This window comes from Cydia fagiglandana, chromosome 17, assembly GCF_963556715.1.
Source record: "Cydia fagiglandana chromosome 17, ilCydFagi1.1, whole genome shotgun sequence".
In the NCBI taxonomy this organism is placed as follows: domain Eukaryota; kingdom Metazoa; phylum Arthropoda; class Insecta; order Lepidoptera; family Tortricidae; genus Cydia; species Cydia fagiglandana.
In genome coordinates, this window is record NC_085948.1 from 13,494,575 (window position 1) to 13,512,177 (window position 17,603).

The 17,603-nt window shown below is 36.8% G+C and overlaps 1 protein-coding gene across 1 annotated transcript in view; it reads right to left on the reverse strand.

Annotated features, from left to right (window-relative positions):
- The window catches only part of LOC134672543 (reversion-inducing cysteine-rich protein with Kazal motifs), a 55,011-nt gene that overhangs the window by 23,393 nt on the left and 14,015 nt on the right, over positions 1 to 17,603 (reverse strand). Inside the window, exon 4 of the mRNA XM_063530489.1 lies at positions 2,579 to 2,662. Within this exon, the coding sequence (XP_063386559.1) occupies positions 2,579 to 2,662 (84 nt within the window). The remainder of the gene's footprint in view (positions 1 to 2,578; positions 2,663 to 17,603) is intronic.

Below are 17,603 nucleotides of genomic sequence, written 5' to 3' on the forward strand. Positions count from 1 at the left end.
ATCTTGGCAGTCTTCCATGCCTTTTCAGTTTGCGACACTGTTTCTTTTTGTGTGGAAAGGGAAAAAAGCGTATTTCAAGCTTGAAGCCCATATCCTGCCATTCCTGCCGTAACGGAGGGGTTTAAATACGGCAAACGAGGCAATATTGAGCAGGCATTGCCAATATTGTTATTGTCTTATATGACAAGTAAGAGTCTTACAATAGTAAGTATGGACAGATTTGAATTACGAGGTGTGAATTGGCCCCTAGACGTTATTAAAAAAAATGCATAGTATTTTGTTACTGATTTTAGATCAGGTACAACTACGAGTGTAAAAGAGTGCCGAAAAGTACTTTTTACAAAAAGAAATCTCCGATAGAGAATCTGCCTCCAATGGAAGATGCGCTACCTACGTAGACATATTCTCCGTGCAGTTTACCAAGGAGGCTATCAAAATAAATCAAATATCATTTATTATCAGGCAACTAAGGCCTATAGATACATACCTTATAAACTAACATACATTCAATAGTAAAATCTTATAACTTAAAAAATATTTCGGCGAAACGGCGGTTTTCAGTTTTGTCGCATGTTTCGGTGAATGATTTGGTCTATGTTTGGGGACAGATTATAGCCCCTCAGCAACAGCTATCATGCCCTGCTGACTGGGGCTGGTCCAAACAAAATGGTTATTAGGAGCCCATATGTACAAACCTACCTACGGCGGTTGCTGCTTATTTAGAGCTTATTCGTTGCCGCTACAAAAAAAAATGCGCACTGCGTTAAAAAAAAACTAAAATGCACAGAGGGCTCGTAGTGGCAATTGCGAACAATATATATCTTATTTTAACCAGCATTTTTTGTCAAGAAACATCTCCTATGTTAATTTTATCACATTTATAATTACTTAACTCTATTAGCGAAAGTTTTCCCAACATCTCTATTTATATATTTAATTTATATTTGTATATAGGTATATCACGACCAGAAGTAATTTATTATTGTAATCTACAGCCAGAAGAATAACAGCTTAATCAGAAATCATCTAAACATACTTAAATATCCTAAACGCTGCATACCGCTCTTACAATGCAGGTACGCCGCGCGACACTAAACATTTTTTTTAAAGAAAGTTATGAAAAAAATGTTTGACATGTTTACTATTCTGTATAGTAGGATAACTGGGCTATTCACAGGTATTTTTTATCTAGGGCACATCCTCATAGTTTAAATTTTGTAGAAGATTTTCGAAAAAAAAATGAGAATAAATTTTTTGAATGTTGAATTTCTCGATTTTTTTGTATGGGTGAGTGAAAATTTAGTCACAGAAATGAATTCTTCATCCTCGAATTACACGAAAAAGATACCAAACTTGATATAGTAGCGAGATGTATGCAGATATAAAGCTTAGAGTGAGGCGCGCCGGAGGCACTTTTTCCCCCCCTCCCCTGCCCACCTGCTGGGGGGAACCTCTTGGCAACCGGGCTTAATCAGCTCAGATCAACCCCAGGAACACCTGTTCCAAGCGGTTTGCTTTGTCTCCAAAATGCAAGGTCCCCTTAGAAAACGGGACCTTAGATCTCCAGCTACTAGCAATAACTGAAGGTGAAATAGATTTTTTTTTTAATTAATTAGAAAAAAATAATTTTAATAATATGTATCTAATCCAAAGTTTAATAAATCACGGGATATACACGGTGTAACATGAGCAAACCGAATAATTTTTAACAGCGTATTCCTGATCATATTTAGAGACAAAAATGTCCTATAAACTTTTTTGAAATTCGCCTAGTTTCAGAGATATTATTAATTAAAACAAAAACAAGTTTTTATTGTTACATAGTGTAAAAGACCTTTTTGATGGTGATGTTGCTGCTATGGGACGTTGTCTAATTATCCTTATTGATAGATGTCAAAAAGTGACAATTAACACTTTGCAAAAAATAGCTTCTACGAAAAAAAAATGTAAAAATCAATTTTAAGTGACAAGTTTACCAATAACATTTATTTTTTATGTACAAATACATTCAAAAAATTGAAAAAACAAAACAAAAAAACATCTTTTTTTGGCGATATTGACCTAAACTTATATTACATTTTTTACTTCTTTTGACCTCAGAAATGCGTGGTTAAAATTACTCGGTTTCCTCATGTTACACCGTGTTGATGAGTAAAATGATATATCCAGAATATCCAGATATATCAGATCAAAATTATTGTTACAATTCCTACTAATTTGATATTTTAAAATTTTAAAATGTTACAAATTTAGCTTTAGAAAGCCAATGAAGTCACTTCTTAATTAATAATAGGTATCATTGTTTCTTGTAAGTAAGTATGATAAGTAATTAACGAGCTCCGATGTTATCATAGTCATATAAAGTTAATCCTTAGAATCATACCTCTGAACTCTCTACCTACTGCTACCGATTTTCTTAATGTTTTAAGTAACTTAATGTTTACTCGCAAAGTAAAAGCGACTCAAGTAGCCACTTAACTTAATATATTTAAAGCTATATGTTAAATAACATAAGACAACATATTAAAGATTAGAGAAACAGGCATACTTTACAAAGATGCAGAGATAAGATAGTTACCAGCGAAGGCGTACAGAACTTGTAGATGTTTTGTATCCTTTCCTCCCGCATGGACGCGTTGGACGCTATCTCGACGAGCGACATCTGAAACCAACACAGATTTATAGATTAAGTATTAATTGTAATCAAGGATTTAATCTTACAATAGTCTCTATTAGTCCAAATATTTAAGATAAACTTTAACCTACAATTCTCATAAAATTATTTATTTAGGTTTAAAAGAGTCAGGCTAAAAATTATATCCATAAAGTAGATGTTAAAATGATTCCGTGACTTGAGCTTTGTTTTTGACTATCTATTTATTTACTACGTAAAAAAACACGTCCCAATTACTCAAGTAGAAAACGTATATATATTATGATAACACATTAATTTGAACTCCTATTTCGACAAGTACCTACAAATAATAATATCAGCTATGTAAGATGTAAGTAACATTTGTTTTTTATTAATTAGTATTAGATAATTTTGTATGTTTATGTTTGATTTATCATTACTGAAGTCAATGCACCAATAAAATAATTGGGTCACGAACATCTTTGAACTCCACATCCAAAGAACCACAGGATATTTATTAATTAACCGTAATAACTTTACGACTAGTATTTCATATGGATTTCTCTGATATCAAACGAGTAAATCTATCTAAAAGGAACTAACGACTAATAAAGTTTGTCTGTATATTTACGCAAACTAGCGCATGACTTTCGCAAACTCTTATTTGGTATATCTAATTAATCGAAATTAGACTTTAATGGTATGAAACAAAGTAGCATTAATGTCATGTATTGCTTTAGATAAGAGCTTGCGGCTGCTATTCCAAGAACACGTGTTACATCGGACTCTTCATTAGTTTCTTTAAGGAATTAATTGACTCGGCAGCGCTACATTTACGATCCCCTTTTAAAATATCGCGTTACTGAGACTAGATTACATTTGTTTTACATTTAAAGTTTTATTTAGACTTCAAGCTAAATAAGGTACCATTACTGACATAAAAAGCTTTTGTTAGCTTAAAATACCTGAACAAGTGACAGGGGACCTCATTACATTTATTAATAGGGTTGTTTTTAGGGTTCCGTACCCAAAGGGTAAAACGGGACCCTATTACTAAAACTCTGCTGTCCGTCCGTCCGTCCGTCTGTCACCAGGATGTATCTCACGAACCGTGATAGCTAGACAGTTGAAATTTTCACAGATGATGTATTTCTGTTGCCACTATAACAACAAATACTAAAAACAGTATAAAATAAAGATTTAAGTGGGGCTCTCATACAACAAACGTGATTTTTGACCGAAGTTAAGCAACGTCGGGCGGGGTCAATACTTGGATGGGTGACCGTTTTTTTTTGCATTATGGTACGAAACCCTACGTGCGCGAGTCCGAGTCGCACTTTCCCGGTTTTTTTATATTAGTTAATTTGGGGAAATCGTGACATGACGAATGAAGACCTATGTCATCCCGAGAAATATGCGGGCTGTATCTTCAATTAGATGCTCCGGTTTGCTCCAGAATATAAAAGGCCAGGGTACAATTGCTTTGCATTAAATATTAAATTGGTTACAATCAACAAGGCTGTTTTTTTACGTGACTGACGAAATAAATAAATAAAAGGGTTCTGGGTTAGGTATTCGAGTAAGCATCTTTGTAAGTTTTACATCTCACCTTACGTGCCGTGCGTAACAATGTAAATAAACGAAGTATCACAAATTCAATTGGTTAACAGAAACATAAATTCCACAGAATCATTTGAATGACATTACATAAGTAAGACGGGGTCCCTTTGTTTCACATAAAGTGTTAAGTCATAATATATATTGTTTGTCATATTATCATTAGTCCTAAAACTGAAACCGTTAACTTGTCAGGATTTTCGTAAGGTTATCCTATAAATAGGTTAGGTTAGGTTTATTTTATGGCAATCATGAAAAGTTACGCGTTTCTGAACCAAACAAATTATGACTAACGAAAATGCGGACAAACAATACATTATGACTTAAAACTTTATGGGAAACAATAGAGACCCAAGTAAGATACTTGTGCATTTAAATTCTAGGTACACGAAAGCGAATGCAGATTACACAGTACATATAAATCATATAGTTCAGTCGATAGTGCAACTGGCATTATCGCGCTGAAGGCGTCGCAAGTGCAGAGGTTATCACTGTTATCAGTCAAGTCACTAAGTACTGATTGACAACTACTTAATTAACTTTGTTTTCTTGGTTAACTGTTATGCTTTTTGTTTTAAGTAGAACGCTGGCCGTATATAGGTGTTTAAAATAAGTACTAAATCTCTTTAATTATTCTTAAGGCTAGGTGGGAACTTAGATACCGAATAAACTTTTAAAAATTAAATCGCAAGAACTACTAACGACTGATTACGACATTTTAAGCTATTCTTGGTATTTACTTAATTATAATTTATAAGTCGTAGTGGTACTTTTGCAATAGAATGTACCTACTTAACAATTTTATTGCAAAATGTGAACTATGTATAGTACATTGTGTAACATGGGGCGTAAGTTGAATATTGCAAACGAGAGTAAGTTTAATAGACTCGAGCTTGCAATATTATTACGCCCCGAGTTACACACAATGTTTTTCATCACACTTGCGATACAAAAATTAAGCATAAAGACAAAAAACTGTTAATACTGGCACTAGAAACTTCATAACTCCCTAGGGAGAACGCTTTTTCTATAACTCCCGCTAAACCTGCGTGCAATTCCACATTTACTGAGCGAGTGTGATGAAAACTTTTAAGTTTCTTCACGGCTTTGCTTTCCTTCTCATCGAAAAAACGTTAAATTTAATAATTACCTACAGTCGAGGAAACTTGCCCTTATGGCCGACTTCTAGAAATGAGTGGGGCAATGAATACTAAATAGCATAAAAAGCAACCGTCTCAAATTATATCCATAATACCTACTTCCCATTTTGAAAAATTACCATTACTTTCTCAACATTTCACTACAATTGTCATTCTGTTCTTATTGCAAACTACATATTACAGATACCTACAAATATGTATGTAACAAGTACGAGTCACACAAGCTCGTCGAACACATAAGTGGACTTGATTGCATCGTTCAGGCCAAGAGGCAGTAACAATTCATAGACCGAGGACTTATTCACGAACATGCTTTTGATGCAGCAATATAATATCGAAATTGTATTGATAACGAGTGCTGCAGTCTCAAGATCATAGATTAGTATATGTTATAACTCTGTGTCCCTAGTGAAAAAAGGTATAAGTCTCGGGCAGCGCGGTTTTAAATGGGTATAAGTTCCAAGTAATACCTGTGCCCTTTTACTCCTAGGCTGCGTGAGACTTGTACCCTTTTTCACTAGGGCCACAGAACTGTAACTCAAGATTTAGAGCGTAGTACGTAGTCACATGTGCGCGAGAGAAACGCGCTACGGTCAACTATTTATTTATCTGTGCTACGGTGTGCTAAAGTCTTCTAAGACGAGGTATTGAAGTTACTTATGTGCCATCAAAAAGTTTCCAAAATTGCTAAACACACCACACTTGATCGCAATATTGATCACAATTGTCACAATATTGACTTTTGTGATGATGGGGATCTTCAAATTGATGAGTATATGGATTATGGATCCAACACGATGGCATAAATACTGGCTGACTACTGCTGAGACTGAGATATCATTTTCTCAGAAAATAAAAACAACGAAACTGAAAACAAAAGATAAACCTGAATGCGATATTCACGTGTATAAAAATTATGACATGGTCGCGATCCTCAGCAATGAGGGACCGAAGAAGAAGATAAAGATTATCGTTTCTGAATATACCCATAGTCGCGTGCTTCAAACCCTGAATGAGTACAAAGGTCGTATCTACATCCAGGTCTGGCTAAAAGATTCATCAGTTGTTACTGGTGGAACAATGATCATTGTATACAAATAGGGCGCCATTAAACAGGTCTAATTCGGGCCACACCATCGGCGATCCCGGTTATTGTCCGTGATTGCTTTGCCAATTTAAATTGACGCCTATTTCTATTGTTCGGCTTCGGCATGTTGGCACTGCAGATGTTAAAGTGTAAGAGGTCTTCGAGAAAGCAAATATAGAAAAAACACTTAAAAGGCTTTTTGTTCAATATTTACGGTACAAAATTATCTTTGAATAAAAATCCGTTTCTGCGTAGACAAAATTTTTTTTCGTATGTCTGACGGCCAACGTAACTTAAGAAGAAGAATAACTTATTTTCATATGTAGTGTAGCCTACGTAGGTATGATAAATTTACGCAATATCTTTTGCAGTGATAAAAATAACCCTAATAAACGAAAAAGTATAAAGGATGACTCACGTTAGACCGGGCCGTGTCCGGGCCGGAGCTTCCGGCGTATCGTTGTCTATGGAAAACATCACGTGATCACCTGTCATGTCATAGGAAAGTAAGCCCCGGACACGGCCCGGTCTAACGTGAGTCATCCTTAACTTGTAGTTTTGTTTTTTTTTTAACACACGCACTTGTCCGACGCACCCCACCTAAACGTCACTTACAGCAGATTAAAAGAACGCCACTTCCGCCCCGGCGTGTCAACTTGGCACCAATTACATTTTCTCGTGTTACTACGAGTATATTACAATAATTATATGAATGAATGTTTTATTTTATTTTTATAGTATAAATTTCTTTAGTATTTCTTACACGTAGCTTTGTTAATAGTTACTGAATATTAAGCTACTACAATTTAATTATTTTTTTCTTAAATTTCAGTTAGAACCGAAAAGAAACGAAGCATCAAAGAGTGCTATGTATGTATTAAGTTAAGAGGCCAATAAGCTTATTGAGCTGAAATGTTTTTCATATAGGTACTTAAAAATGGTTACTAACTAAAATCTTTGTAACGAACACGAAACCCGTGGCACGAAAGCGGAATGAAAGCAGCTAAAACTCAGTTTTAATTACAGCTTGCAAGATCTGTTTTATGGGAATAAAACAAATACCTAAGCATCTGCACGTAATTTCAATATTTCAAACGCTAAAGCAGTTCTCGGAATCGTCACAAAAGTCACAATGTGGCGAGCGATTCCGATGCGACTCCAGTCGCTACGACCCGGGATATTTTTAATGCACTCGCCCCGAGCATTCGAAAACATCGCTTATTATTCAATCCGCGGCGACCGTTTGTCAATGGCGACAGAATAAAAAGTTCAGTTGAATCATAAGCATAACGATAAAGAGGAATTAGCATGGAGACAATCGCGGGAGGGGTTGACATCACCAGCCATCATAGTTCACGTGTCCGCTGTTATACGTGGAAGGAATTCCTCGGGCGTTTTTATGACGGAATTATTCCTCATGTCCTCGAACGTGGAACACCCCGCAGTCGAACAATGAAAATCGTTTCGAATTAACATCGCCGCATTCAAGCTCTATTCCAGACTGCATAATCGAAATCTGAATAGCAAAAGCTTTTCTTAATGGAAACGAATCAACGGCGAAATCTGTGCGATATGTAAATGAAGTTCAAGAACCCAAGCAACTGTGACAAATTGAGCCATTACAAGAAACCCGTACGACAATGAATCTATTAGGATTCAGAGCGCCGTCTGCAACCATTTTGCATGTACGTCCTCGTACGAGCGTAGTAGTAATAGCTCTAATAAAATTTAACGGTCCTCTCTGCATTCGGGAGTCCGTACACGGCAGATGCAGTTTACAGATTGTATTTGGTATTTAACCATCGAACAAATAGCCGAGCATCGACCGCTGGAACGAGCTGAAACTAAACTTTAAACTCCAGATTACACCAATAAAAGTTAATTAACGCTTCTCACAGCCGCAACACTCAATAACGGAGTTGCCATTTCAGTGCTAATTAAAACACAAAGGGGCTTTCAGTTGACAAAATAAAATAACGCTGAGAGCTCACCGTCAGACGCCCTAAATAGTTTAGCAACTACCCGCCGTAATTATTGTGGAGAGGCCGACAGCTTCATCCAGAGGGTTGGCACGCGCGGGATTATTTACAGAGATACACCGTTGTCGTGCGCTGTCGTCGCCTTGTCTTGATAAAGCGTTTGTGGAGAAATGATCGTGTATCCATTGTTTTGTTTTTATAAGTACATCTGTGGGTTATAAGAATAAACTTCAGCGACTACACGGGGCAGCCCTGCGTGGCTTCTATAGGTGCGGTTCAGAAATAGCCGAGCCGCGCGGCAATCAAAGGACAGAATCAAATCGCTACTCCATCACCGCTTTGATGTTTCTTTGTGAATTTGTCTGAATACCATTCCTCCCTCATTTCAATAGCAAAACACTGTTTATATTCGTTTTAGTCTTTGATTGTGTTAAGATTGAGCGTTCATCTATTATTTCCCATGGATTCAACACGTTTGAACAGTTTTCGTCGACTTTGTTCTGGACTTTGATTTACCGAATAAGTAGTCTTTTTCAATAATTAATTAACGAAACAAATTGTTCAAAGATCGGGGCACCGACAGCACCGTTCAAAAGTATCCAGATATTTTTAAACAATGACTTCGGTAAGTATACCTATAGATACTTTGCTTTTCATATTCACAGGGAAAAAATCCAGGAGATAATCTAAGAATTCCAGTTATTATATTATATGCAGAGCTCGGATAGGGTGAGCTATTTGCCTTATAATTTGACATGTCTTATGTCATATATAAGGCAAATAGCTCACCCTATCCGAGCTCTGATTATATGGTCCTTTTTGTGTGCGTAACCTTCAATTGCCTTCAAAAACAGTCGTCTTTAGTGAACTAGCGTGACGAGACAAGATTGGGCAAGGAGACATTCTTAGTGACAGCTTGATTAACGAGCAGAGCTGCTGACAACCCCTCCGCCCGAGGATATTACCCCCCTCCAGACCAGCGATAACGCTTCTCGGAACAGATAACATGAAGCGATATTTTGTATACAGTAGTTGGTTTTCGCTAATGCGTTGTTTTATACACATAAAGGGGAATAGCTATCAATGAAGCGTTATTAAGCCATTATAAAATGTACGCGTCATCCATCTCACAATGTTCATCACATAGCATTATAGGGTCATTGCGCCAGTTTTCGTCCGGCTCTAGTTTCGTCCACTTGACTAAATTTGAATGTAAACCTTCATTGCTGCACAAATTTGGACTTATTGCAACCTTTAATATCTAAATAATTTATCTATCTACATAAAAATTATATTTCACAAGTAGCAAATTAAAAATGAAATGTATTATTTGCTAATCCGTCAAGTGGACGGAACGGAAACTAGCGCTGGACGGTAAACTGACGCAATTACCCTATATGCTATAGCATAGAAAAACAAAAGCGGTGTGATGCTAAATCAAAATAGTCGATTTTCAAAAAGGCGCTACTGCTATAATTATCGGCATGTAATTAGAATTCGTAATCATGTAGACCTACACCTACACCTTTAATAAATACAATACAACGTCGTCGAACAATGTGGTAAATATTGCCTCAAACCGTCGCAAATATTGCATGCATTCTCTTTTCATTCTAAAATTTTCATTCCAATATCGAGAACATAGTACACTAGAGAGAAATGAAAATGGTAGTGGCCTCTTCCCGCCCGCCCAAGAACGCATCTTATTAGAGCAGAGCAACTTGATTAGGTACTTTTTACTATTTAGTACCTTTTTTTATTAAATTTAGTACCTACTTAGGTGCCTGTATTTTTTTGCTGTTGCTTAGAATTTAAATAGTAGGTTTAACTACATATAACTTTTTTGAGTTGTTTAGCTGAAGTACCTAACTAAAGTACAATAAAAACAGAAACAATTAGTTACGAAATGCCAGGAAAACATGTGTAACCTAGGATTAATATATTTTTTATTTTTTTTTAATGTTGGCCGTTTTATATTTTCCGACATCTAGAATAGAAACGCTACAAATTTAACTTTGACAACGGCCATTTCAATAATTTGTTGTAACAAGGTGTTATCCTTATTAACATGTAAAGGCCACTTGCGCGTTCGAGGGTTAGCAAACTAACTCAGAGTTATACGTTTACACACTACAGATTAACCCTGAATAAACGTTTAACTCTGAATTAGTTGGCTAACCCTGGAACGCGCTTTTGGCCCTAACTCTATACATACTCGTAGTGCTTCTAAACAGTAAGTATCTTGAGTTTTTAATTAACTTAGTACTACGGCAAAGTAGTAATTCGTAATTATCTTCTTTAAGTATTTCTACTATTTATACTCGAAATAAAACCCCGAGGTGTCGCGGACGTGGGCCGGGCGGGACGGACATGAAAGGGTTCGACTTGTGTCTATTTCGGCCGCTTTGAACTGTCGCCGCGCCTGTTTGTTTGTTTTCGCGACTTGAAGGGGAAAGTAACGTGAACTGGGTGTCCAAATTAATTTCCGAGTATTGGTTTACATAATTATGAAGGTACGGAATTAGGCCTTTCCACTGAGCCGAAGATGAGAGGAATCAACTGATAGCTTTGGTTGTTGGTTGTAATCCAGCGGAGCGGAGAAGATGTAGTGTATAGAACTATAGATGCTTATGTACGTGTATTTCAATACTATATAATCGATGTTCTTTATGAATAAAGTGTAGTCTTATTTAGAATCTGGTTGTATCAATCAATACACCTCCCAACTTCCATAGAGAGATGTAGATTACAATCAATGCTTTTGGTTGATTCCTTTCATCTCCGTCTCAGTATAAAGGCAGCTTTAAGCCCATAGTAAAGTGATAAAGATAGTAAAGTAAAATAAGTGAATTAGTGGAAGATGCTGGCACTAGTTTTGTATATGAGATCATTTTAAACACTCAATTAATCCGCCAGATATGAAAATATATTGTATGAAGAATATTTTAAAAGTGAATGAACCGAGATAACTAGATATGACAGTAGCAAGTGGAAATGTGTGATCTCTGGGTGCCCTTCCGGAGATCAGGCATAATTATTATATGTATGTAGCTTTCCGTCAGAGAAGGGTCCTTATACTTCATGTGCAAATACCCTTCTCTGATGGAAAGCCACATATGTATAGGTAGTGGTATAGGTAGTTTGTATTACCTAGGTACCTAATATTTTAAACGCAATGCTATAGTGGTTTTCTTAGTTTTGGACATACATAGAATTACATCTTGCTTCATCTATGTCATGAAGCTCTAGTGTAGGTAACATTGGTAGCGAGTAGAAAAATTAAATTGCTTCAAATAATCTAAAATATATGTGCTCAGATAGTGCCAGTCTAACCTCTTAATCTCTCCTATGTATCTATTTAATTAGAAATTGAGTTTAATATTAGCTAAGTGAACTAAGAAGACAAGTGATAAATCTACGTAAGATACGGGGTAGTCTAGCCTAGATACCGAATGATACAGATAAGACACGGCGGAGGCAAGTAATGCGATTAAGTTAGTCTCCGCCAGGAGGGCGGGCTCAATATATGGAATATCGTTCCTTCAAAATCAAGTGAACTGTTTTACTTAAAATTTGTACAAAGCCTATTAAAATTTGGAACAGATATTCGTTGCCGCTTTAATTTTTTTTTACTTTGTAGGATCTTTACATACAGGTTTCATACAGGTTCCAGGAAATTGATTAAAATTTTTAGAGTTTATTATTTCTTTAAGTATAACGACATGAGAAATGACCATAACCAGCTGTTTGTTACAATTTTACCGCGTTCCACCTGAAAAGCGTAGCGACCTAAAGTTTCACGCCAAGTTGTCAACTCGAGTTACGACCGCAGCGGCTCTACCGCTACACGTTTCAAAACCCTAACAATTTTTATATCGATAAATGGCTATTGAATTTTCAATCCGGCAGTTGAAGTTGAGGTAAAACGGCTGTGAGGCGCTGGCGCGTGCTTGGCGTGTAAACTGGGCGGCAGTTCTCATAGCTTCCGAGTGTACGCGAGCATTCGGCTCAGACGATATAGGAGTCTTTCCTTACATCTTATAATTCTGTGCTTAGTTTGTTACTAATCAGAAAAACATCGAAATCTTGAAGGACTTGAACCTGCATAGGTAACTAATTTGGTATGCTTGGTTGAATAGAAACAGTTAATTCCACCTAATCTAGAGTGTCAAGAGTGTGTGAGTGGAAATCAAGCTGGTGAAATCAATCATACATCTAGCGCGACTTCAAGTATGGACTCGCGCGCGAGAACGCAACTCATGCTAGACCACCTGATGGAAGTAACAACTATGAGAAATCAAATATTAAACTTATTATGTTCCAACTGAGCCATCCATTCGCCCGTCCTCGGCAAGGTATACAAGATATACAGATAGTCTGATGGCGTATTCATACGCCACGCACGCCGGTCCCCGAACGCTGTGATTGTCACGCCGAACCGTGTCATGCGCGGTTACATGGAATGTGTAGAGACGTAGGTGAGATAATGATGTCACGATGTCAGACAGATGGACGTGAGGACTTTTGGTACCAATATGTAAGTGGACAAATTTAATCCACTTCATTAAGGCAAAAGTTACTCCTAAGGGCGCGAGATATTCTATAACTACGATCAATAATTGAGCCCTCGACTTGTCCGTACTCGGTAAGGTATACAATGCCTGGCGTATTCGTACGCCACGCACGCCAGTCCCCGGACGCAGTGATTGTCACGTCGAACGGTGTCAATCGCGGTTACATGTAGGTACGTGTCGTGACGAGGGTCAGGCAATAATGTGTGACGGGAGCGTGGACAGTAATGGTGTGAATTAATAGAGTTATTTGCTGATGAAAATAGAAAAATAAAACATTTTCGGCTCCAGCCTTATCAGTTTTGTTTTGCGGCATTTTTAACTCTCTAGATAAGAGCAACTCGATAAAAACACAATCAAAAAAAATTAAATTAGGAACGAAAACTTCATATTAAATAGATTATTAAAACAGTAGCGTTTAATAATCCCTTTGATGTGTACCGCGTGCGACCCATTTTTATGCTCAACTCCACACGTGACCCGTCATGGCGTCATGTAGATCATGGAATAATTAGCACTGAAACTAGTGGATCAAAGGCGGCCCGCTTTAACACTTATTTGAACCGCCCCGCTAACCGCACGCCAAAAATACACATTGAAACTTGGAGTCAACAGCAAAGTTGTAGGTTTTAACTATGATCCCGTGAGACTAAAGCATATCGAAAGAATCCGGTCACACAAATAATTTTAGTTGTATTTTACATAGTAGCATTCGATAGAAATAGAATCGTATAGTTTTAAAAAAATGGTTGTCTTGTCTGTAAATTCGGGTTACGGGCGATAATTTTGCGTGATAACGTCATAAGAAAACATTGGGTACATTACGTAACGTTACCATGTAGATTTGTCCACAACGTTACCATGGAGATCCGTCCACAACGTGACACTTTTTCGTGCATGCTACCGGTGTTCATCGATTTATAAGACGTTATTATCGCGTTCAAAATTGCGGATAATGATGCTGGTAAAAAATATTTCTCCCAATTCTGATTGGGTATTGCCATAAATTAAAAAGCTTGGTAAAAGCTGCTGTGATATTGATGATTTTCGCGTACAACATGGTAAACTTAGTAAGCTCCCTTAGGATTCATCTATTTAAGTAGCTACATATCATAAATTATTTTTTTTAAAGTGCCAGTAAGTTAAGAAGCAACATTAAATTTTCTAAAAGCCAAGAGCTACTTGTTTACGATTATGCCTTAAATACAATAAATACTGTATTTTAAATAGCATTTAAAATACATTACATTACCTATTGAAATGAACTTAAACCTTAACTTAGATAAAAATAGCTACCGTAAAATGGGGTGAGTAGGGATTGCGAGGAGAGTCGGGTTAAGATTGGGGAGAGAAGGAATGAGATGGTTTTTAAAGGCTACTGCTACCTAAATAATCTATTCCTATTAAAAATGGAGCTATAGTAATATTCATAATTAAACAAAATCGATTCAACAAGGTTTCAAAACCTTTTGTATGAAATCCCATCTCACCCCAACTACGAAGGACTACGGGGTATGTACATCTCACTCAACTAGGAGGGATTTTGTGTTTATCGTTAAAGTTATGAAATGGAATGGAACTACCTAAAATCATAAAAAAACTAAAACACAAATGGCTGGAACATAAGGAACATTTATTAATAAAATTAAGTTATCGAGGTTTGAATGTCAGTTGTCCCTACTCACCTCATTTTACGGTACATTCTAATTCACTCCGTGTCTCCGAAGAAGGAAGCCCTAACGAGACGGCATTAAATAAGGATGTCCTAGCCCAACTGTCGTCTCCACACGTCCTAATCATTCGCTTTATTCCACAGATCTACTACTATTAGAGGGATTTAGTTCAGCGAAGGCATGTAAAACACGAGCACGTATAAAACATCATTTTCAATAATCATAACGACTTTAAATTTGTTACCTACGAGATCTTGTAGTAAAATACCTAGCATGCTACATATTTACGAGCGATGTGGTGTTCATAAGTGAACTAGGCAAACATTCCCTTGCCCCAGTTGCCCCATAGAAAAGGCAAAGTTCCTCCATCCTCCACTCGTTTTCTTTTAATTCCTTAACTCAATTTCAATATGATACAGTAAGAGGCACCGCACACGAGCGTCTAGTCAGCGCTATGGAAAATGGCGTTGCTGCGCAGTTGCGTCGAGTAGCCATATTAGTTGGCTAGACGCCGACGCTCGGAAGGCGCTAGTGTGGGGTGGCCCGAACCTCTATTCATCAATGTACAATGATCATTTTGATCATAACATATGATTTATAGACGCCAGGGTCATCCCAACCGTTTGGATACCGTGAACAAGAAAGGTGTTAAGTTACTTTAAAATGCGACTTGTATAGGATGTAATCTATGCTTTATTCATTCAGCGCGTTCTTGGAACACCCGCCTCTGACGTGTGACGTGATTTTTGATTAGAACATACGTGATGGCTCCATATTGTAATGTCATAAAATAACCAATACCACGGCGTAACAGGAAGAGCGTGAAACTCATAACAAAAGAAACATTATAGTTTTAGTAAGCTACATCAAAAGGGTTCACAGATTCAAAGAAATCTGTTGTAATATTCGTGATACGAGAAAATGTTGAATTACCGCGCTCGGCGTCGACAGAAATATCCTGGAAAGATCCGACCGAAGTTTTACGGAAGCGATAAATCCAGTTAATTAGTCAATTTGGCTTCCCACTGAAAAGTTTGATTGGTATCCTTGTAGACGATTAAGATTCTTTGGACACCAAGACTTGATTGGATCTTAAACTGCGTTACTCGGTCACTCCCGGACATGGGAAAATGTGACTGATCGATTGTATGTAAACCACTGATAATTGCGAAAAACAAGCGAAACTGACCGCTATTTCGTCACTGTAAGGTCGAGGACGTATGTAAGATAAGTTGGTACGTAGATTCAGTGGCATGTAGGTGCTTGCACATGTCGCAATGTCATTAACATATCGAAGATTCCGATCAAGGATGCCGCCACGTAAATGTTTCAGGCCCCCATTACGACATTATTGGAAAATCTGGCAATCAATTATGTAGTTGGTATGCCAAAATGAAGGTGAAATATAACCTATGATTGGAAAAAGACGTGTGTATGTATGTATTGTATGTAGTACAACGAAACGCTACCTTCTCTTTGGGTTAACTTAAAATCAAAACAAACTACTTACTTTGAATACCTAAGCAATAAAGGCGCTTAATTTAATTGGCCTTTGAGTTGATACCCACTCATTATTAAAAAATATATATTTAAAACTGACAATTCAATCACGTAGCTTATTGAAGAAAATATAGGTATCTGTCTAGCTGATACTTCCCTTAATGACTGACAAATGAATAAGACACACAACTTACATTAACTACCAGCCTTCATTAAAGGCTGCCTACTTAAACACTCAATAAAGATAAACGCACCCCATGAACCCCATCGTTTATTTTAATTGGTTGAAACGAAAATAAAACATTTTCTATGCCATTGGTAACACTCTCCGACACTTTCAAATTTGAAACTTTTAAAACAGAGCATATTAAAGAGGATTCGCTTACGAATTAACTCTAACTTAAGATATTAGTTATATTATCAGTATTCACTTTATTCTCGTAAACCAAAAATTCTATTAATTATTGTATAACAATTACAATTTATTTGCAATCTTTGCTGAAACGTGGCTGAAACTATTGGACTCTAGGTAAGTAGGTACATACAATACGAGTATGATGGGCGTCATATTTATTGACAGGCAAACAGTATTTAAATTAAATACCTGTTATTTACATAGGTAGGCAACTCACAAGGCACATATATTGTAAGTTAATAAATTTAAAGCACAAAAAGCTCCCAACCCCACGTCACTTGTCCAAGCCAATCTAAATAAAGTGGCTCCTTGTTAAACCTACCATTAACTCTATTTAACTCCTTTGTACGGCCCTTTCAAGAATACATTCTACAAAATGAAAGCAATACTTACTGACGATTGTAATTAAAGATAGCGATACATTGACATGTAATTAGAGAATGGACACGTACTTATTGTTTGTCATATGTAATTGGCGCGACCTGCTGCTATATCCCTATACCTTTTCGAGCACAGAAGGCGAAGGTACTGGCTATATAAACGTGATCCCTAAGTACGTATTGTTTATTTAGGTCTTTAGGTTACTATATACTGGTTTGAGATAGAACAAGCGAAATGGCAGCCCTGTATGGATGACAGGGGAGGTATACTCGTAATGACATAATGGCCGACGCCGTACTGCCGCGTGGACGGGTAATGACACTAGATAATTTCATAGCAGTTTTCCCTGAAACTGCTGCGTATATACATAATTTACTACTAAAACACTATCGACACAGATACACAGGAATAATAAAATAAAGTACACGAGTATAGGTTCCTGGAGATATAGTAGAAGGAATACGAGATTAAATAGAGGAAAGGTGGACGAAATAGTTAAAATGAGAATAATTAATTGATTACCTTACGGTTCTTTTGTCGAATCGGGGAAATTATAGAAAAATTTAAGCTCATGAGAATCTAAAC